The sequence below is a fragment of the Scyliorhinus canicula genome, chromosome 10 (genome assembly GCF_902713615.1).
Source record: "Scyliorhinus canicula chromosome 10, sScyCan1.1, whole genome shotgun sequence".
In the NCBI taxonomy this organism is placed as follows: Eukaryota; Metazoa; Chordata; class Chondrichthyes; order Carcharhiniformes; family Scyliorhinidae; genus Scyliorhinus; species Scyliorhinus canicula.
Genome location: NC_052155.1, coordinates 169,166,994 through 169,189,406, shown reverse-complemented (window position 1 = coordinate 169,189,406; position 22,413 = coordinate 169,166,994). Strand labels below are relative to the sequence as shown.

At 50.3% G+C, this 22,413-nt stretch overlaps 1 protein-coding gene across 4 annotated transcripts in view; it reads left to right on the top strand.

The window, feature by feature from the left end:
• Window positions 1-22,413, top strand: part of LOC119972762 (regulator of G-protein signaling 22-like) — a 142,011-nt gene that overhangs the window by 98,918 nt on the left and 20,680 nt on the right. For 3 of the 4 annotated variants that reach the window (XR_005462150.1, XM_038810088.1, XM_038810087.1), the window contains exons 21-26: window positions 7,220-7,381; window positions 8,283-8,462; window positions 12,014-12,175; window positions 14,962-15,108; window positions 19,542-19,562; window positions 21,848-22,007. Coding sequence is in view for 3 of the 4 variants with exons in the window: in XM_038810088.1 (XP_038666016.1) it covers window positions 7,220-7,381; window positions 8,283-8,462; window positions 12,014-12,175; window positions 14,962-15,108; window positions 19,542-19,562; window positions 21,848-22,007 (832 nt within the window). In the remaining variant the exon portion in view is untranslated. The remainder of the gene's footprint in view (window positions 1-7,219; window positions 7,382-8,282; window positions 8,463-12,013; window positions 12,176-14,961; window positions 15,109-19,541; window positions 19,563-21,847; window positions 22,008-22,413) is intronic. The other variant, XM_038810089.1, reaches the window with a different exon arrangement.

The following is a 22,413-nucleotide window of genomic DNA, read 5'->3' as shown; positions in this document are numbered from 1 at the left end:
GTGAATATCTTAGCAACCATTAATTCAAAGATAACCCCCAAAGAATACATCACTAAGTAATCCTTTAAGCAGCATGGTAGCATTGTGGATAGCACAATGGCTTCAGAGCTCCAGGGTCCCAGGTTCGATTCCGGCTTGGGTCACTGTCTGTCTGTGCGGAGTCTGCACATCTTCCCCGTGTGTGCGTGGGTTTCCTCCGGGTGCTCTGGTTTCCTCCCACAGTCCAAAGATGTGCAGGTTAGGTGGATTGGCCCTGATAAATTGCCCTTAGTGTCCAAAATTTCCTGGAGTGTTGGGTTCGGTTGGGTTATTGGGATAGGGGGAGGTGTTGACCTTGGGTAGGGTGCTCTTTCCAAGAGCCGGTGCAGACTTGATGGGGCGAATGGCCTCCTTCTGCACTGTAAATTCTATGATAAGCTGTCCTTTTAACATCCAAAACCTTTAAACAGGAGCACACCAGGTTCACATTCACCATTGAGAACATTTATAATTCTGAATTCACCAAATGATCCAGAGATAGTCTTTGGATGGCAGAGAGATCAACAGGACAGCTCTTTGTTTAACTTCAGCTGCCAGCTCAGTGGAAAACCCAGACACACCCAAGCTTTTTCTCAAAGTGAAACTAAAAAGCAGAGCCAGAGCTCAGCTCCGCCCACACTCTGACATCACTGCAGTAACATGAGCAGCTAACCATTTCTTAAAGTGACATTCTCATGACAGTGGGCAAAATATTTTTGAGCTGCAGAGTGTAGCAACAAGTTTAAGTAGCTAGGCAAGGCAGAGAATACCCTACTTCAGCAAATTCTAGGCCATAATTTAGACTGAAAATAATGAAATACTATCCACACCCATACTTGGATAAACTCAGGTCAAAATCTCAACATCAACAGGCCCCAATAATAAAATATTTGTGTTTTACAAGTGGTTCTGTATGGTGTGACTCAGAAATGTATACTTTATGACAGAATAAGTCCATTTATGAAGTACTGGCTTTATAACTGAGGAACTATCATTGATCACAGAACTTAGGGGTGTATTTGTTTTGCTGAGGACAGTTAAGAGTGCATTAAAATAGGTTAAGCTGTTTATTTCTTTATATTGAAGCAACCACAAAGAGATTAAGGCCCTGATTTTAAAGCGGTAGATTGTGTAGGTAGTTTGCAGTTAGGGAAACCTGGAAGAATAGGTTACCCTAGTTTGTGTTGAGTTCAACAGAAGGAGCTGATTGACCATTTTGAAATCTGTCCCCCAGCCGCAGTCAGCCCAATTGGAGGTGAGTGGGGAGGTGTGAGTGAGGGGTAGGGTAGGCCTGCAACACCAGGCCACACAGCTGCAGATCAGAGAGGAGGGAGGGGAGGCAATCAGGAATCTTGGGTGACTCATGGGGTGATGCTGGGAATGGTTGGTGATTGGGGGTGGCATTAACGGGGGTGGGTAGAATGCCGGCGTGCTCCGGGACAGAAGATCATGAAAGGAAAGTGATTGGAGGGCGAAGAGGCAATTGTGGGCCGTGGAGGGCATCGAAAGGGTATTGGATCGTGAAGTGGGCGGGGAGGGACTCAATCTTTGGGGCGGTTAACAGTTTGAGGGGAGTGACCAGAGGGAAGGGCTCGGGGAAGCACTCCTCCTCCTCCTCGACCACAACAATGCTGGAAAAGCACTTACCTCTTCAATGCTGCAGTCCTTCCCTCCCTTTCGCTGGCCACGGCCTAGGAAACCCTTTGAGCCAGCATAAAAACCTGGAGAAAGATAAAACCTGAGGCATGCGCACCTCACTAAATTTTCTTCAAAGGGGCTGGAGCAGCCTCTCTGAACCTAATGGCCTCGGTCTGTGGTATTATTCTATAATTCTATGAAATGAGCGATCTGCCTCCTGGGAACAGGTTGGCTGCCTGGCCACTCCATCCCACCTCCATGGGAAGTGAGCAAGTTTGATGCAGATTGGGTTGAGGTTTGAGCTTTCTTTTACATTTCGACATCGCACCTCACCCATTTGGGGGAGTGGAGGGGAGGCGTTGGTAAAATTCCCCACCATGTTTCACCCTATGAATTGTCATTCCAATTTGGCAAGAATAGAGATGGCATTAAATTTCCAAAACTTCAGAGCTCTTGGGCTGGATTCTCTGCCGGCGGGATGCTCCGTTTTGCCGGCAACCTGAGGGATTCCCGACGGCGTGAGGCTGCCCCGCAATGGGAAACCCCATTGACCAGCCGGCGAATCGGAGAATCCCGACGGCGTGCTGAAACAGACGGCGAAGCCCGCCCCTTCTCTTGTTCATTTTGTGGAGGTTTGAAAATTGAAAATCTCCAGGCTGTGATTTCATCTTAAAGCTAGAACAGAGCTTTCCTCGTCAAATGCTGTTGATGTTTCCAAAGGTTCAGTGGGCCATGACGATAGCACGGTGGTTAGGTTAGCATTGTTGCTTCACAGCGCCAGGGACCCGGGTTCGATTCCCGGCTTGGGTCACTGTCTGTGCCGGAGTCTGGACGCGCTCCCCGTGTCTGCGCTCCGGTTTCATCCCACAAGTCCCGAAAGACGTGCTGTTACGTGAGTTGGACATTCTGAATTCTCCCTCTGTGAACCCGAACAGGGGCCGGAGTATGGCGACTAGGGGCTTTTCACAGTAACTTCATTGCAGTGTTAATGTAAGCCTACTTGCGACACTAATAAAGATCATGAGAAAGCTGCAGAAGTTGGAAACACTAGAAGCACAATTTTCGCAATTCTCTTCTCATGGCTTGTGAAAATGCAGATGATGTAAGTGTGGTGATCTACCACTGTATATATATGTGTGTGCCTGTATTAGGGAATGTACAGCAGTACCTGTATTACAGGTTTGCCGGTAAGCCCCTGCCGGCTAGCTCCGCCCACAGGGAGCAGTATAAATATTCATGAGTTCTCCTGAGCTGCCATTCTACAGCTGCAGTCGAAGGAATAACATCTCACGGTAATAAATCCTCTCTTGTACCGATTCGAGTCTTTGTGTGCAATTGTTAGCGCATCAATTTATTACCGTGAGATTTTTCGCATCATGGACATCAGAATTAAACCCGACCGCCTGCAGCTGGATCCGCAATCGCCGAATGCCAGAAAAGACTTTAACCACTGGCTGGCTGTCTTCGAGGCCTACATCACTTCAGCGGACCCTACACCATCGGAAGCTCAGAAAATTCAACTCCTCGACTCAAGGTTGAGCTCCAGGGTGTTCCCGCTGATTCAGGACGCGCCGAACTATGCCCGCGCCATGGAACTTCTCAAAGAAAATTACGTCCAGTCGATGAACACTCTGTTTGCGAGGCATGTACTCCCCACTCCAGCAACCGGGTGAGTCGATTGATGACTTCTGGCGGGCCCTTATCCCTCTAGTACGGGACTGCGAGAGCCAGGCCGTCACGGCCACGGAACATTCGAATCTCCTCATGCGAGATGCCTTTGTGACGGGGATTGCATCGGACCCCATCCGGCAACGACTGCTGAAAGGGGCGGCGCTCGAACTTGCGGCGACAAAGACCTTAGCGCTCTCTATGATGGTCGCTTCTCGTAACGTACAATCCTATACCGCCCGCCGCGCGGCCCACCCATCCTACCCCTCGTGGACCCCGCAACCGACCCCCCCCCGACTGGGGCCGCTCCCGCGCAGTATGCCTGCGCTGCTCGCTGCACCGCGCACCCTGAGGGTCCCCGCTGCTACTTCTGCGGCCAGCAGAAGCACCCCCGCCAGCACTGCCCGGCCCGCGCCACGACCTGTAAAACCTGTGGCAAGAAAGGCCACTTTGCAGCGGTGTGTCAGGCCCGCGCAGTTGCCGCTATCGCGCCCGATTTCTCTCCCCTCCCCCAGCCGATCGCGCAATGGGCCCCGCTGTCCGCTGCTCCCGGGACCACATGCGATCAGTGGGTGCCGCCATCTTCCCCCCCCCAGGTCCACGTGCGATCAGTGGGCGCCACCATCTTTCGCCGCCCCCGTAATATTCGCACCATGGGCGCCGCCATCTTCCTCCCCCGACTCCACGTGCGATCAGTGGGCGCCGCCATCTTGCCCCGCTCCCACAACATGCGCTGCATGGGCGCTGCCATCTTCTTCCCCGCAGGTACTTCAGACGCCGCCATTTTGTCCTCCCCTCGGGACTGGACCACGGGACCCGGGTCGCTGCCGCTACTCATCAGACTCTTCGGACTCTTTGGATGATTGCTCGCTACTCGCCTCCATGACACTCGACCAATCCCATCCTCGCAACCTGGCTACCGCTTCAACGACGTTGCTCATCAACGGCCACAAGACCTCTTGCCTACTTGACTCCGGGAGCACAGATAGCTTCATCCATCCGGACACGGTAAGGCGCTGCTCCCTCGCGGTCCATCCTACCAACCAGTGGATCTCCCTGGCCTCTGGATCCCACTCTGTCTCGGTCCGGGGTTTCTGTCTGGTCAAACTCACCGTACAGGGCGTTGAATTCAGCCGTTTCCGTCTGTACATTTTCCCCAACCTCTGTGCGACACTTTTACTGGGCCTGGACTTCCAATGTAACCTCCAGAGCCTCACCCTCAAATTCGACGGGCCCCTACCCCCACGCACCGTTTGTGGCCTCATGACCCTCAAGGTTGACCCTCCCTCCCTCTTTGCCAATCTGACTGCAGATTGCAAGCCCGTCGCCACCAGGAGCAGACGGTACAGCACTCAGGACAAGACCTTCATCAGGTCCGAAGTCCAGCGGCTGCTTCGGGAGGGTATTATCGAGGCCAGCAACAGTCCCTGGAGAGCCAAAGTGGTAGTAGTTAAAACTGGGGAGAAACACAGGATGGTCGTGGACTACAGCCAGACCATCAACCGGTACACGCAGCTCGATGCGTACCCTCTCCCCCGCATATCTGATATGGTCAATCAGATTGCACAGTACCGGGTCTTCGCAACAATTGACCTGAAATCCGCCTACCACCAGCTCCCCATCTGTAAATCGGACCGTCCCTACACTGCCTTCGAGGCGGACGGTCGCCTGTATCAATTTCTTAGGGTTCCCTTCAGCGTCACTAACGGGGTCTCGGTATTTCAACGAGAAATGGACCGAATGGTTGACTGGTACGGACTGCGGGCCACGTTTTCGTACTTAGACAATGTCACCATCTGCGGCCACGACCAGCAGGACCATGACGCCAACCTTGCCAAATATCTCCACACCGCATCTCTCCTCAACCTCATTTATAACAAGGAGAAGTGTGTATTCAGCACAGACCGCTTAGCCATTCTCGGCTACGTAGTCCAAAACAGACTACTGGGGCCCGATCCCGACCGCATGCGCCCCCTCATGGAGCTTCCCCTCCCCCACTGCCCCAAGGCTCTCAAACGATGCCTGGGGTTCTTTTCTTACTATGCCCAGTGGGTCCCACAATACGCGGACAAGGCCCGCCCACTGATCCAGTCCACGCAATTTCCCCTCATGGCCGAGGCACAACAGGCCTTCGCCCGTATTCGCTCAGGCATAGCCAAGGCCGGGATGCATGCAGTAGACGAGACACTGCCCTTCCAAGTAGAGAGCGACGCTTCAGATGTCGCCCTTGCCGCCACTCTAAACCAGGCAGGCAGACCCGTGGCATTCTTTTCCCGCACCCTCCATGCCTCCGGAATTCAACATTCCTCTTTGAAAAGGAGGCCCAGGCTATCGTTGAAGCGGTGCGGCACTGGAGGCATTACCTGGCCGGCAGGAGATTCACTCTCCTCACTGACCAACGGTCGGTAGCCTTCATGTTCAACAACACGCAACGGGGCACGAGCAAAAACGACAAAATCTTGCGGTGGAGAATCGAGCTCTCCACCTATAATTACGAGATCTTGTATCGCCCCGGCAAGCTCAATGAGCCCCCAGACGCCCTCTCCCTAGGTACATGTGCCAGCGCACAAGTGAACCAGCTCCGTGCCTTGCACGAGAGCCTTTGCCATCCGGGGGTCACTCGGTTGTACCACCTAGTCAAAGCCCGCAACCTGCCCTGCTCCGTCGAGGAAGTATGGACAGTCACCAGAGACTGCCAGGTCTGTACCGAGTGCAAGCCGCACTTTTACCGGCCAGATCGCGCGCGCCTGGTGAAAGCGTCCCGCCCCTTTGAACGCCTCAGCGTGGATTTCAAAGGGCTCCTCCCCTCCACCGACCGCAACACCTACATACTTAGTGTGGTCGATGAATTCTCTAGGTTCCCCTTCGCCATCCCATACCCGGATATGACGTCCGATCAAGGCGCTCAATTCCATATTCACTCTGTTCGGTTTCCCTGACTACATCCACAGTGACAGGGGATCCTCATTCATGAGCGATGAGCTGCGTTAGTTTCTGCTCAGCAGGGGTATCGCCTCCAGCAGGACGACCAGCTACAACCCCCGGGGAAACGGGCAGGTAGAGAGGGAGAACGGGACGGTTTGGAGGGCCGTCCAGCTGGCCCTACGGTCCAGGAACCTCCCAGCCGCTCGCTGGCAGCAGGTCCTCCCTGATGCACTCCACTTCATTCGGTCACTGCTGTGCACTGCGACTAACAACACACCCCATGAACGTGTTTTTACCTTCTCTAGGAAGTCTACATCCGGGGTGTCGCTCCTGACTTGGCTTGCTGCTCCAGGGCCAGTCCTTCTTCGTAGGCATGTCTGGTTCCACAAGGCAGACCCTCTGGTAAACAGGGTACACCTGCTCCATTCGAACCCCCAGTATGCTGCCAGGATACAGTCTCGCTCAGGGACCTGCCTCCTCGGGTGCTGATCCCACGCCCACACACCTCCCCACCCATGCACCACCCTCCCTTTCCCCGGCGCCCCCAACATCAGCCCCACCAGGTCCAGCCCTCGTTCCCCTCCCCACACTAGAGGACATGGAAGATTTCGGCACGCTCCCGGAGTCATCCAGCCACTGGCCAGCACCAACACCGCCAGCACAGCACCAACACCACCAGCACCGCCGGGGGTGAATGTGGTGATCTATCACTGTATATATATGTGTGTGTCTGTATTAGAGGATGTACAGCAGTACTTGTATTACAGGTTTGCCGGTAAGCCTCTGCTGGCTAGCTCCGCCCACAGGGAGCAGTATAAATATTCATGAGTTCTCCTGAGCTGCCATTCTATAGCTGCAGTCGAAGGAATAACATGTCATGGTAATAAAGCCTCTCTTGTACCGATTTGAGTCTTTATGTGCAATTGTTAGCGCATCAGCAAGTAATTGCGAGCACTTTTGTTTCCAACAGCATATAGATAGTAAATGGACTGCCTCATCAAAAGAAATCATTGCATTCCGTAAAGCTTTGCTAAATCCAGTAACAGCTCTCCTATTTCGGAAGTATGTGACATCGAAGGGAGAATTGATGGAGAATAATGTTATCTTTTGGCTTGAGGTTCAAAAATATAAGGTAAATGAAGTACAGGATAATGGAGTCTAATCAAAAAATGTAAGTAATAATTCAAAACTACTTTCAAATGACTCAAATGTTTAAGGTATATCACATTCTCTATACAAAGAATGCCGTTGATGAAATGATTTGTGTTTGTGTGAATGGACAGAAATTTTATGCTCCCCGTAGGCAGGTTTGAAGGTTGGGGTGGGGGGTGGGGGGGGGGGGGGTGTGGGGTGTCACTTAATTCCAATGGGTGGCCATCTTGCCATCTACCTTACCACCTCCAATCTGTCTGAAATTTTCCAGGGTTGGGGCATGTCAGGCAGTGCACCAGCCCTTGGGCTTACTGAAGTCCTTAAATGGCCAATTGATGGCCCCTTAGTGGCCTCACCCACTGCAGTCAGTGTTTTACCCACAGGGATTGAGGCCCATGTCAAGTGGGAAGCCACTTGGTGGCATTAGTTGGACATGAGGTAGGAGGGGCGAATCTCCTTTGCTTACCCTCAGGGCACCCCCCACTCAGACTCCCGTGCATGGATTCACCTGGGCTCCTTGGTGTAGTGGAACTGGCTGAGGTTTCCGGCAGTGACCACCGCTGCTGCTGTGACTGCCGGGCTCGCAGCCCTCAGATTGGATGACAGCTCTTTAAGGCAGGACTTCCTCCCGCACAGGTCTCGTCCTGGGGTAATGAATACTTCTCCCGGCGTTAAACTGCTGTGGGACAGCCGTCAGGATTGCAGATGGGCTCCGCCACTGACCTTTTATCTGGTACGGGCCAAGGACAATAGCATCCTGTAAAATGTAGCCCCATGGGTTTGTGTGTGTGTGTATGTGTGTACATTCCTGTTTTTGTTATCTGTATCTATTTGGCACAGAAGAGAATACACGGACCACTTTCCTGTGCTTTTATCTTCAGGACTTATGCCATTCCCATGCGAGTGAGGAAACCATTCAGAATAAGATCAGTGTTATCATCAATTGTTTTATCCATTCCAACATCCCGCCAACTGTGCAGATTGACATCCCACCAGAGTATGCACATACAATTATTAACCATCGAGAAGAGCAGGGTCCATATATCTTCAGAGAAGCGCAGGTACACAAAGAAAGGAGTGTGGAGGAGCTCACTAAGGTGGCTGAGCGGCATCAATTTATTCCCCATGGAAGCTTGTGAGGAGAAGTCCATTTAGTATTTAGCTTGGTTGTGTAATTTTTGTTCAATCCCCCCAGCTCACGGAGGCCAGAACTTCAGCATGCCCAGTGATGCACGATCAATTACTTCTAAAGCGAGGTTGTAGTCCAACTGAAGGCTTTAATAAGCTAGATGGTTCCCCCAGCAGCCCAGGTACAGAAAGGAAGCTGCTGGGGCGGCACGGGCTCTTATACCCCGCCTTGCAGGGCGGAGCTACCAAACAGGCTCGACCAATGGAAAGCATACATTATCTACCAAGGGTGTTCCAGCATTACTAGGTACCGTAATACCTCTACACAGACTACCACACCCAGCTTTTAAAAACAAAATCACGAGTGTTTGGGCACTGATGCTATTCAATTCCCGATGGGAAATTATTTTACTTCTGCAATGTAGGTGAATCACATGAGAAAATAGGATACAACCTACATAGCATTACAATGTGCTTAGAGCACAGACACAGGCTTTTTCGTTTATTAGGTGTATACCAGTATTTATGCTCCACTTGAACCTCCTACCCCACTTCCTCAACATATTCTTCTATCCCTTTCTCACCTATGTCTTTATCCAGCTTCCCCTTACATGCACCTATGAAAGTCATTTTAGCTACTCCTTGTGATAAGTACCACGGGCGGAATTCTCCGCAAGGCCCGACGCCGTCGTGGAACCCGGAGAGGTTCACGACGGGGTCGGAGGCCGCTCCTTGCCCCCTATTCTCCCCCCCCCTCCCCGGGGGGCTAGGAGGGCCGTGCCGTAAATCTCGGCCGTGGGGCCTTGTCGCTGGTGTCAAGGCCCGGCGCGCCGAGAATGGAGCGGCCGGTGCGCCTAATGACGTCAGCTGGCCGGCTCCAACCCACACATGCGCGGCTGATGTCACGACACCTGACAGCTCAAACCCGCGCATGACGTGGCGGCTTGATCTTGCGGGGAGGCGGAGGGGAAAGAGTTTGTCCCTTTGAGACGCCGGCCCGACGATCGGTGGGCACCGATCGCGGGCCAGTCCCCTCCCGAGCACGGTCGTGGTGCTCACTCCCCTCTCCGCCCCCCCCACAAGCCACAAAACAGCTTTTGGTGCCATGTTCACGCCGGCAGCGACCGGGAACGGCAGGCCGCTCGGCCCATCCGGATCGGATCCGGATCCGGAACGGCGGCCCGCGATTCTCCGAGCGGCGTGTTGCAAAACGCGACACGCCATTTGGGGGGGGGGGGGGGGGGGGGGGAATCGTGGGGGTTGCCAGAGCGGCCCTCCCGCGATTCTCCCACCCGCCGTGGGAGTGGAGAATCGCGCCCCACATTCTAACCATTCTCTGTGTAGAGAAGTTTCTCTTACATTTCTTATTGGGTTTATTAATTTTTTTAAAAATAAATTTAGATTACCCAATTATTTTTTCCAATTAAGGTGCAATTTAGCGTGGCCAATCCACCTACTCTGCACATTTTTGGGTTGTGGGGGTGAAACCCACGCAGACACGGGGAGAATGTGCAAACTCCACATGGACAGTGACCCAGAGCCGGGATCGAACCTGGGACCTCGGCGCCGTGAGGCGGTTGTGCTAACCACTAGGCCACCCTGCTGCCCCTTATTGGGTTTATTAATGATGATCTTTTATCTATGGAACCTAGTTATGGTCTCCCCGTAGATGTTAATGGGCACGATTTACCGGCCTCGCGAAAATGAGTGGGCCGCTTAGACCGCGGGTGAGGCCGAAATCGGGCGCCATGCTGGGCGCCGTGTTTTCTGATCTAACCGGCCTGCTCCTGTTGGCGAGGTCCGGATCCTGCCGCGGTGCGGCGAGAAACCAGTAATCGCCAATCACGCTCAATCTCCATTCCATTAACGGGACGGACCCCCTATCGAATGGCCACCTGATTCTAACCGCCTCCTCAGCGAGTGGTCACGCAGGAGACGTTTCAGTACACCCATTTAAAAATGTGAAGCCAGTGGAATGGCTGTTGTGGGAATCCAAGGAGGCCATCTTCAAAATCAGGCAGTCAGCCTGGGGGCACTGGGGAGGAGGGACGGTGGAGAGGCGGGGGGGGGCAACATGGTGGGGGTTTTGCCCCTGATCTTTAGGGAATCTGCCACAAATGAACTTCTGTGCATTGATTTCTTTCTCGACGGCTTCAGTAACCGGTGTTGCTCCTTTTAATGATTTAAGTATCTCTACGCCCTTAAATCTCTCTACTCCTGTACCCTATTTAGACACTTATTCTCTTTAAAAGGAGCACGCGGCCTCCTTATTCTTCATACCGAATCATATCACCTCACACAAATCTGCATGGAAGTTAATTTGTCAACAATATAAATATTCTGAAAAATAATTAATATTGTAGCATAGCTGTCACAGTATTCTTCTGTATTAACTGTCCCACCTATCGTAGTGTTGCCTTTTTTATTCATTTATGGGAAGTGAGCATTGCTGGTTGGGTCAGCATTTGTTCCCCATGCCTAATGTCCTTTGAACTGAGTGGCTTGCTAGGCCATATCTGAGTCAACCACATTGCTGTGGGTTTGGATTCACATGTGGGCCTGACCAGGTGAGGATGGAGATTCCCCCCCCCCCCCCCTGCCCCCACCTCACCCACCCAAGGACCCAAGGACATTGGTGAGCCAGGTAGGCTTTTGTAACAATCGACAATGGTTTCATGGTCATTCTCAGAATTTTAATTCAAGATTTTTATTGAATTGAAATTCACCATCTTCAAGGGCAGCATGGTGGCGCAGTGGTTAGCACTGCGGCCTCATGGCGCCGAGGTCCTTGGTTCAGTCCTGGCTCTGGGTCACTGTCCGTGCGGAGTTTGTACATTCTCCCCATGTGCGTGGGTTTTTGCCCCCACAACCCAACAATGTGCAGGGTAGGGGGATTAGCCATGCTAAATTGCCCCTTAATTGAAAAGAAATGAATTGGGTACTCTAAATTAAAAAAAATAATAAATTCACCATCTACGTGGTGGGATTCGAACCCGGGTCCCCAGGGAATTGTTCTTGGTCTGTACCTTCGGAGTCCAGTGACAATACCACTACACTACCACCGGCAAATGTTGAAATCATAGTTTTGATTCAGAGTCCAAATTATGGACATGAGGAGCAAATGTGGCCCCTTGAGGAACTCTAATTCCCCAGCTTTAGACTGTCTGAGAAATGACCTTTAAGCTCTATTGCCTTTTGATTTGTAGCCAGCTTGCTATTCATTCTTGTTCTCTGACTTCCCTTGTTCTCATCTTAGTCATGCATCTACTCTGCAGTACCTTATGAGAGGATTTTTGCAAATCAGATTCATTATGTCTACTACTACCCATGTCTCTCCTTTCTATGACCTCCTCAAAGAATCCTAGAAGGTTGGCGTTGTCCATTGAGAAGTCTAGCTGCAGATATTCTCAATTGGTTGATTTGATGATCTGGATTTCTCAGGCATATTTTAATTTACAAAAGTAACGATGATTCCCCTCCACAGATGGCAGTTTTTGATACTCTGTTCAAACTGTGGCCTGAATTTTCTGACTTCCGACGTCGACTCGCTCTTGAAAGTCTCCTGCCAGACTTAGAGGAGAAAAGCACAAAGGATCAAGAGCTGATGCAAAGTAAAAGCACACTTAAGACCGTCTTGAAGATTGAGGTAAAACTAGCTACAAAAATGAGTTGTTTTGAAGTAGGTGGATGTTAGACTCAGAATAATCAGAATAGTTGAGAGGTCAGCCAAGAAAGCATTGAAATTGCCAAGACAGTGAGAGGCCCCAGGAGAAGAGTTCCAGGCACAGGAAAGGGAGAGGGGACAGGGATGGTCCCAAGAGAAGAGTCCCAGGCAGTGAGAGGGGACAAGGCGAGGTCCCAGGAGAAGAGTTCTAGATGGGGGAAAGGGAGAGGGGCCAGGGAGAGGTCCCAGGAGAAGAGTTCCAAGCTCTGGAGAGGGAGAGGGGACAGGGAGAGATCCCAGTTAAGAGAGAGGAGCAGAGAAAGAGGTCCCGTGGGCAGCACAGTAGCATAGTGGTTAGTACAATTGCTTCACAGCTCCAGGGCCCCAGGTTCGATTCCCAGCTTGGGTCAATGACTGTGCAGAGTCTGCACGTTCTCCCCGTGTGTGCGTGGGTTTCCTCCAGGTGCTCCGGTTTCCTCCCACAGTCCAAAGATGTGCAGGTTAGGTGGATTGGCCATGCTAAATTGCCCTCAGTGTCCAGAATTGCCCTTAGTGTTGGGTGGGGTAACTGGGTTATGGGGATAGGGTGGAGGTGTGCGGTTGGGAAAGGTGCTCTTTCCAAGAGCCAGTGCAGACTCGATGGGCCGAATGGCCTCCACTGTAAATTCTATTTTTAAAAAAGGAGCTGCTGTTGGCAGACTTAAGTTGTGATCAAAGAGAGATTAGACGAAACACTGGTGATTGAGAAAGCCAGCAGAATGTTTGTGGCTCTGTGCTGTGGGCCACTGGGTCAAAGGACCCTTTGAAGCAGTAGCATCCTGCTCAGCCCGAGCGAAAAGCTGATGTTGTGCTTGTGAGCCGATGCTGGAGTGTCAACTCGGGAATCCAGGGGAACAGAATCTCGGGAGACAAGATTGGGGCAGCACGGTAGCATGGTGGTTAGCATAAATGCTTCACAGCTCCAGGGTCCCAGGTTCGATTCCCGGCTGGGTCACTGTCTGTGTGGAGTCTGCACGTCCTCCCCGTGTGTGCGTGGGTTTCCTCCGGGTGCTCCGGTTTCCTCCCACAGTCCAAAGATGTGCGGGTTAGGTGGATTGGCCATGCTAAATTGCCCGTAGTGTCCTAAAAAGTAAGGTTAAGGGGGGGGGGGGTTGTTGGGTTGCGGGTATAGGGTGGATACATGGGTTCGAGTAGGGTGATCATTGCTCGGCACAACATCGAGGACCGAAGGGCCTGTTCTGTGCTGTACTGTTCTATGTTCTATGTTCTATTGAACCCCTCTGAGATGAACAGTTAATGGGGCAGTCACAGTTGGGGCAACCTTTGGAGAGAACATCATGGTGAGATCTTTGAAGATGAAGATTGGAATCCCTTGTGAGAGAGACAGAGTTTTCACCAGATTAGTCGTCTCGCAGTGTTTATTTGTATCTGGATGGGTTGTTGAGAAACCTGTCTTGGCCGCATCTGACATTTATTGTGCAGTGTGATGTTTCTAACCGCTGTTTGCCTGTTAATTCACATGTACCCTGTATTAACCGTGTACGTCCAGAGTATAAAGTCAATATTAGAAATTGCTCTATCTTTACGACTTGGTGTTGTCAAGTTCATTTAGGTTTCACTGAAACCCTTAGATTATTGAATATAGAATATCCTTTTGGCAAGTGTCTTGAATCTCAAACTTTGTCGACTTTAAATAAAAAGTTACTCGTCCCAAACCGGATCATAACACCACAAGCCCACTGCGTGTGACTGAGTTAGGAGACTGATGCTTCATTCTGTAAATAAATATAACACTGAGCAAAAATTGGTCCCCTTCTCATCCTTCATTACCAAAGGACTTTCCAGACTAAAACATGGTCGCACAGAATAGTTGCCGAAAAGTAAAGTTTCACTCAGTATCTCTCTTTATAACCCACGTGATGCCCTTTACCGACTTAGAATTAAATACAACTAATATACAATTAACACCCACATCAGAGATTCCACTGAACTAGGATCTTAATTGTTTTTCTGTGAAGAAGCGCTCAGCTCGAAGGATGAGCACTTTACCACAATTTCTTTTCACTGGAAATTAGGGAATGGTAACATCAAAAATGTTCTGCTCCCGAGAGGGAATATTAAAATCCAAATTAAAATTAGCAGCGTTCGGCACGGTGGCACAGTGGTTAGCACTGCTGCCTCACAGCACCAGGGACCCGGCTTCAGTTCCGGCCTTGGATCACTGCCTGTGTGGAGTCTCCACGTTCTCCCCGTGTCTGCGTGGGTTTCCTCTGGGTGCTCCGGTTTCCTCCCACAGCCCGAAGATGTGCAGGTTAGGTGGATTGGCCATGCTAAATTGCCCCTTAGTGTCCAAAGGTTTAGGTCGGGTTACTGGGTTCACGGAGATAGGGTGGAGGCATGGGCTTAAGCAGGGTGCTCTTTCCAAGGGCTGGTGCAGACTTGATGAGCCGAATAGCCTCCTTCTGCACTGTAAATTCTATGATTAGACATCTATGTATGCTTTCTCACAGCTCTCTTAAGAATGGCAGTGTTCAAGGCCTGGGAATAAATTGCAGACCTAATTCCCACTTGATGTATGATCAGAAGGAACTCGAGTAATGAGAGAGCAACAACATAAATCACAGCTTCGAGGGCACAATTGGACTCTATAATGCAGGCTGTTAGTTTATTATATGCAGCATGTCACTGAGCTCCTGAATGTTATCGATTTAATTTCTCACTCCTGTCCATATAAAGTGACTCACTGAAGATTTGTTGATTTTATTCAGGTTGGCAAATCTGAGCCTGCCAAACAGCTACATTCTCTGGATATTGGCAGCAGGTCCAGTGGAAGCCAACTCTCCTTAAAGGGTGGAAGTGATAAACCAACGCCAGATCAGAGTGAAACGAAGGCAGGAAGTGCTGGAAGCGTTCAGGTCAGTCAGCATCTACGGGGTTGGGGAGATGGAGAAACTTAAAGTTAAAAGTCCTGATATTTATGGGCAGGGTGGGACGGCGCAGTGGTTAGCACTACTGTCTCACGGCGCTGAGGACCTGGGTTCGATCCCGGCTCTGGGTCACTGTCCGTGTGGAGTTTGCACATTCTCCCCATGTCTGCGTGGGTTTTACCCCCACAACCCAAAAGATGTGCAAGGTAGGTGAATCGGCCATGCTAAATTGCCCCTTAATTGGAAAAAAAATGTATTAAAAAAGAGAAACATTTATGGGCAAGGTGCATGGACAGACTGGCAAGACAAGGGACTCGGACTCATTATATATTGTTCCTTTCAAACTGAGAGACGGGAAGGAAACCCAGCAGCAAGAAGCCAGGAACATTTAGGGAGGGAGGGGGTGGATATGGGGGTGGCTGCCAATGGTGGCTACAGGAAGGAGAGGACTACTCCTGAACCTCCTGATGCACAAGAAGAACTGTAAAAAGCACCTACCTTTCTGAGCTGGCAACTTCCATTTCACTGTCGGGGTTTCTTGAGCTGTGACTGTTCAATTTAAATCAGGGTCCCGTAAGATCCTGATTAATAAGATGCACAAGATGTGACTGTTGCATGACTAGTCATTTGCCATCATAAAAATGGTAGAGGACGTGTGTGCAACGGATTGGGGTTGCACTCGCAGTTCTAGATTGTTAACCTTTACCCCATTTTGTCCTGCCCGTTGTTGGGGGTGGCGGGGGTGGCGGGGGGGGGGGGGGGGGGGGGGGGGGGGGGTTACTATCCAGGCTGATCTACCAGGTGGGTGACCCTCCATCAGAAGTGAAAGAAGTTCAAATTTTTTATATCTTTTAAACAAGCAAACAGTCGGAGAAAAAGGGACACATGGGAAGAGAAAGCAAGGAACGGGGAAGCCTTGCAGTGGGGTGGAGGGCAGGAGTGATGGTAATCCAACACAGAAATAAAATAATGGTGGGTCCAATGGAGCTGGAGGGGGTGTCATAGAAAATTAGAACATTCTAACAGAATTAGACAAGGTAGGTTCAGAAAGAATGTTCCCTCTCGTGAGATTCAACGGTCTGGTCATGTCACCAAGTTGGGCATGACAAGGCCGTTAACCCGCGCCCCTCATCTCGTCTACTCACACAAATACGTGAGCCTGGGGCAAGATTCACTGAGCAAACCACCTTCTCTCATGCTCATTGCACAATCTTGCACAGAGCAGGGATTCCCTCAGCCTGAAATATGCCTGGTGATCTCTGCTGCAACTCTTCTAGCAGAAGACCCAAGATGCCTTTTTGAATGTAGACCACCTGGCCATTTCCTTGCCCACCTTCCAATCTCAACCTTGGAGATTTGCTACAGCCAGAAAGAAAATGGACCACCTTTCAGTAAGAATTGTTCAATAGTTGTGCTTTAGGAAGGTGTGCAGGATGTCTGGTCTAATCCATCATCCCAGAAATCAGCTGCAACTCTTGTAATGTGCAATTCTGCAGGAGTGCAGCTACTCTAGAACCATTTCAGCAGGAATGTTGAACAGGTTCTGTGACTAGAGGTAGGGAAAATTAATTTTTTTAAAAAGTGGCTACGGTCAACTTTAACTCTATTGGGCCCGAATTGTCCTGAGGCCCAGTTTCAGAGTGCAGGGATGAGTTTTTAAAAATTAATTTATGGGATGCGGGCTTCGCTGGTTAGGCCAGCATTTATTGGCCGTCCCTACGTTGCCCTTCAGAAGGTGGTGGTGAGCTGCCTTCTTGAACAGCTGCAGTCCCTGAGGTGTAGGTACACCCACAGTGTTGTTAGGGAGGGAGTTCCAGGATGTTGCCCCAGCAACAGTGAAGGAACGCCGATATATTTCCATGTCAGGGTGGTGACTTGGAGGTGAACCACCAGGTGGTGGGGTTCCCAGGTATCTGCTGCTCGTGCCAGTCATATTTGGAAGGTGCTGGCTAAGGAACCATGGTGAATTACTGCAGTGCATCTTGTAGATGGTACACACGGCTGCCACTGTTCATCGCTGGTGGAGGGTTTGAATGTTTGCGGAAGGGGGAGCAATCAAGGGGCTGCTTTCTCCTCGATGTTGTTGAGCTTTTTGGGTGTTGTCAGAGCTGCACTCATCCAGGCAAGTGGAAAATATTCCATTACACTGCTGACATGTGCCTTGTAGATAGTGGATAGGCTTTGAGGGGGTCAGGAGGTGAGTTACTTGGCGTAGGATTCCTAGCCTTTGACCTGCCCTGGTAGCCACAGTATTAATATGCCTAGTCCAATTTAGTTTCTGATCAATGGTAACCCCCAGAATGTAGATTGTGTTGGGGGGGGGGGGGGTTGGTGCTAGTAATGTCATTGAATGTCAAGAGACGATGGTTAGATCCTCTCTTGTTGGAGATGGTCATTGCCTGTGTACTTGTGTGGTGCAAATGTAACTTGCCATTTGTCAGCCCAAGCCTGGATAATATCTAGGTCTTGCTGCATTTGGACATGGACTGCTTCATTATCTGAGGAGTCACGAATGGTGCTGAACATTGTGCAGCCATCTGCAAACATCCCCACTTCTGACCTTTTGGTGGAAGGGAGGTATTTGATGAAGCAGCTGAAGATAGTTGGGCCTAGGATACTCCCCTGAGGATCTCCTGCAGTGATGTCCTGGAGCTGAGATGATTGGCCTCCAACCATCTCCCTTCGTGCCAGGTATGACTCCAACCAACGGAGAGTTTCCCTCCGATTCCCATTGACTCCAGTTTAGCTAGGGCTCCTTGATACCATACTCAGCCAAATGGTGCCTTGATGTCAAGGATAGTCACTCTCACCTCACCTTTGGCATTCAGCTCTGTTGTCCACATTCGTACCAAGCTGTAATGAGGTCAGGAGCTGAGTCACCCTGGCGGACCCCAAACTGAGTGCCCATGAGCAGGTTATTGCTGAGTAAGTGTTGCTTGATAGCACTGTTCATGATTCCTTCCATCAGTTTGCTGATGATGGAAAGTAGTCTGATAGGACGGTAATTAGATTTGTTGGATTTGTCCTGTTTCTGGTGTACTGGACACATCTGGGCAATTTACCACATTGCCGGGCAGAAGCCAGTGTTGTAGCTGTACTGGAACAGCTTGGCTAGGGGGTGTGGCAAGTTCTGGAGTCTTTAATACTATCGCCAGAATATTGTCATGGCCCATAGCCTTTGCAGTATCTAATGCCTTCAGCCGTTTCTTGATATCACGTGGAGTGAATCGTATTGGCTGAAGACTGACACCTGCGATGCTGGGGACCTCCGGAGGAGACTGAGATGGATCATCCACTCGGCACTTCTGGCTGAAGGTTCTTGCGTATACCTCAACCTTGTCTTTTGCACATGTGTGCTGGGCTCCTCCATCATTGAGGATGGGGATATCTGTGGAGCCTCCTCCTCCAGGGAGTGGTTTATTTGTCCATCACCATTCACGACTGGATGTGGCAGCACTGCAGAGCTTAGATCTGATGCCTTTGTTGTGGAATCGTTTTGGTTGGCACATGGATACCCTGGAGTATTAATTGTAGGGCAAGTGTGAAGAATTCTTCCCCAGGATCCTCACCCAATCGGCAGCCTGGGCGATGAGCCTGGCAGCCTGTCAGGCAGGGCACGCTGCAACCTAGGAGCAGGTAGATTTAGTGATGGTGGAGGTGAGGGATTGAGGATGGGGCACTGTGGGTAGAGTGTAAAGGGGGTGTTGGCAATTGTAGGGGAGTGGATGACAGATCATGGGGGAGGATGGGGATTGATTGTCAGGGAATGATCATGGCGATGAGGGTTCACAGCATTAGCTGGTTGCATCTAGTTGTATCTCACTGCTTCTACATATTGTTTTACTTTTAAATAAATCTATTGGTTTACCTTGTGCACATTGGCACAGAGACTGATATTTCCTGCTTTTCAAAGAAGATGTGAAATTGTGGTGGACATCCTATGTAATTTAGGTGGCATTGGGCAGCACGGTGGCGCAGTGGTTAGCATTGCTGCCTGACGGCGCCGAGGTCCCAGGTTCGATCCCAGCTCTGGGTCACGGTCCGTGTGGAGTTTGCACATTCTCCCCGTGTCTGCGTGGGTTTCGCCCCCACAACCCAAAGATGTGCAGGCTAGGTGGATTGAACACGCTAAATTGCCCCTTAATTGGAAAAAATGAATTGGGTACTCTAAATTTATTTTTTTTAATTTATGCGGTATCAAAAAGCTTCACAAATTAGTGATTGTAAGACCTGTGGCATACTTTCCCAGTCATGAAAGGTACAAAGTCACACGTTTCAGCTCATAGCAACTTTGGTCAGCCAATAGAAATTGTCTTTATGCTGTGAATACAAGATAAATTCTTTGAAAATGTCTGAATTGCAACACACACATTCAGAATGTTTAGTTTTATGACTTTTTTTTCTTAAATTTTTGTTGGCAGGATTCAAAGCAGAGTCAAAAGGTGAGGAATGAGGGGACTACTTTCTCATTGCCAATAGCATTTCCAACATTTTCTGTTCATATTTCTGTCTCGTTATTCCCCTGGTTTGTTTCATGGCCACCTGCGCGTTGTTATGCGGCAAAATTGTAGTTTCTGATACTTGTACATTTGACGCCACAGGGTGGGGATTTTTGCCCTCCACCCTTACTGGGCATCTTTTCTGTTGGGAGGGGGCATATAAAATATGTTATATCTTCTCGTCCACCCCTGGCGTGGTCCGAATAAAGGAGGGTGAGAGATTGTTGGATAAGGCACCCACGAGGCTGCTCACCCTTAGGTCTATTGAGTCCTTAAGTGGCCAATTATTGCCCACTTAATACCCTCCATTCTCCGCCACTGCCGCAAAATGCTGCGCAGGTGAGTGAGAGTGAGAACTCTTTTTTTTTAGCACAACTGTTTATAAGACGGTAATGTAGGGGTTAGTCATTCGTGGAGGGGGGGGGGGAGTTGCCCTGTGCATATCATGTACAGCCTCCCCAAGATGTAAGCGCCCCTTTGTGTCTTCCTGCCTGGCCACCAAAACGCATCGCCCGTTTATAGTGCTTGTTGTGTCCGCCCAAAACAGCATAGCAGAGGATGGTCACCTGGCTTGAGGACACAATGAGGTCTGAGAGCAGCCAGGGGCTGCTGCCCCAAGGCAGCAGAGCCCTGTACAATAATCTATCCATATCAATAAACCCGTTTTGTTCTGAACGAAGCCTGAAGTGTCCTGACAATGCCTGAACTATTACATAACACCCCTGTCTTCTATCCTTAAGCGTGCCCAATTCCTTTCTGCCTTGAAAAGTGGGGACACGCCTTATACCGGTCACCATTGCTCTCCCATCACGGGGCTTGCTTGCAGTCCCAGCAATGCCCACTACTGAGGTCTGGCGCTGCCGGGACTGCCAGAGCAGATTGGGCAGGGCTCTCAGGGGCGGGATTGCCCCAGGCACTGGGGCAGAAATCTACCCCGTTAAGGCCAACTGGAGAGCGTTATGGATGTGCTGTCATTACTACCACACACTCTGAGCCATAGTAACAAACCATCCATCCAGTTTGTTATTTATTCTCCATGGGAACCTCCTCCCTTCCTTGCTCTGATCAGCACAACACTCTATTCCCTTTTTCCCTCGCTTGTTTATCTATCTTAGCTCTAATTGCATCTGCACTATTTTCCCCAATTACTCTCTATTTTTCCCAATTCCCTGTTTGATTTCTTGGTGATTACCTAATATGGATGGTCGCCAGTTTTGCTCTTCCCCACAAGTGGAATCTCTAATTACTCGAACTGAAATTTTTATAACTCTAAAGACTTCGATAATGTTGCCCCCTCAGGCTTCCCACTTCTAAAGACCTTGCCTGATAAACCCAATGAAAGCCTGGAAGAGCTTTCCAAACTCGCTTCTTACATTTATACATCTTAGATTAATTGTCTTCTCTGGTGTGATCTTTTCAGGGGCCAAGCAGTTCATCAGCCACCTTCTGCACACCATTGCCTGTCATATTTTTAAAAATATATAATGGGGCACAATTTCACGCTTCCCCTCAGGAATCCACCCACCCAAACCCAGATGCAAGTTCATGCTTGCTCTTTCACCTATTAATGCCCTCTAGTGGCCACTTAATAGCCATTGAAGAGCCTTATCCCACGCAGCCACAATCTTTAGGCCGGCAGGTAGGGTGGGGAAGTGACAGTAAAACTTTTCCACCACTTGGCCGGGGAGGTGGGGGTGTGCCTCCCACTGAAGGCCCCCTCAGAGTTGGGGCAATCTCCTTCTCAGGCCCTTGGAGCTCCGGGACCCCTCCACCGCTGGCCTACCTCTCCGATGCTGTGACCGCCCCCCCTCCCCCCTCACCCCCCTCCTCACCCCCGTCCTCACTACCCCCACCCAGGCGTCCCCTACTCTCCATCCCCCCTGGGACTTACCTTGAGAATGGTCTTGCCACTCCATCCCAGGCAGAGCATGCGGTACTACTCCTCGCCAATCAGATTGGCTGACAGCTCTCACAGCCGGGGCCTCATTCCAAGGGTGGATGTAGGTCCTGCCTGCTGCCAATCAATGCTCAATTGAGTGTTAAATGGTAGTGCGAGCGCTCCTTAATACCTTACAAATGGTGTAATTTGAGGGGTGTGTGGTGGGGGGGGGGGGGGGGGGGGGTCGGGGGGGGGTTAATAATTATGGACTTTATACTGTGGGAAACAAAAATGGTGCTTTTAATTGTAGTCAATCAGAAACCCGATTTTACTTCAATTTCCTGAACAGCTTTCATGGTCTTTTTCGAAATATATTGAAGCCCTCAACAGAGAGGAGGCACTGATTATGAGAGCACATGATGTTGACAGAAGAGAGGATCACAAACACGAGTCTAGAAAACACATAACTGACTCGATGACGTCTGCTCCAATAAATATTATACCTCCAGGTAAGCCCAATTGTAAACAGAAAGTGTAATACTTGTGACAACACTGGGACATCTGCCTGACCACCGTGACAAATACCCAATAGCATTATCTCTCCTCAAATGGTACAGCACTGACAGCACTGTGCTGTATTTTTTAGTTGTTCTTGGGAAGGGAGGGACCCTGGCATGCCCAGCATTTACTGCTCATCCCTAAATTCCCTTGGGAATGTGGTGGTGAGCTGCCTTCTTCAACTGCTGCAGTTAATGTAGTGCAAGTGCTGTTGGGGAGGAAGTTCCATGATATTGAAAGAAAACGTTAGTTCCAAGTCAGGATGGTGTGTGATCCCGTGCATCTGCTGCCGTTGTTCTTCTAGGTGGTAGCGAGCACTGGAATTCTACAGTAACTCAACTCAAGCCTATTCACCAC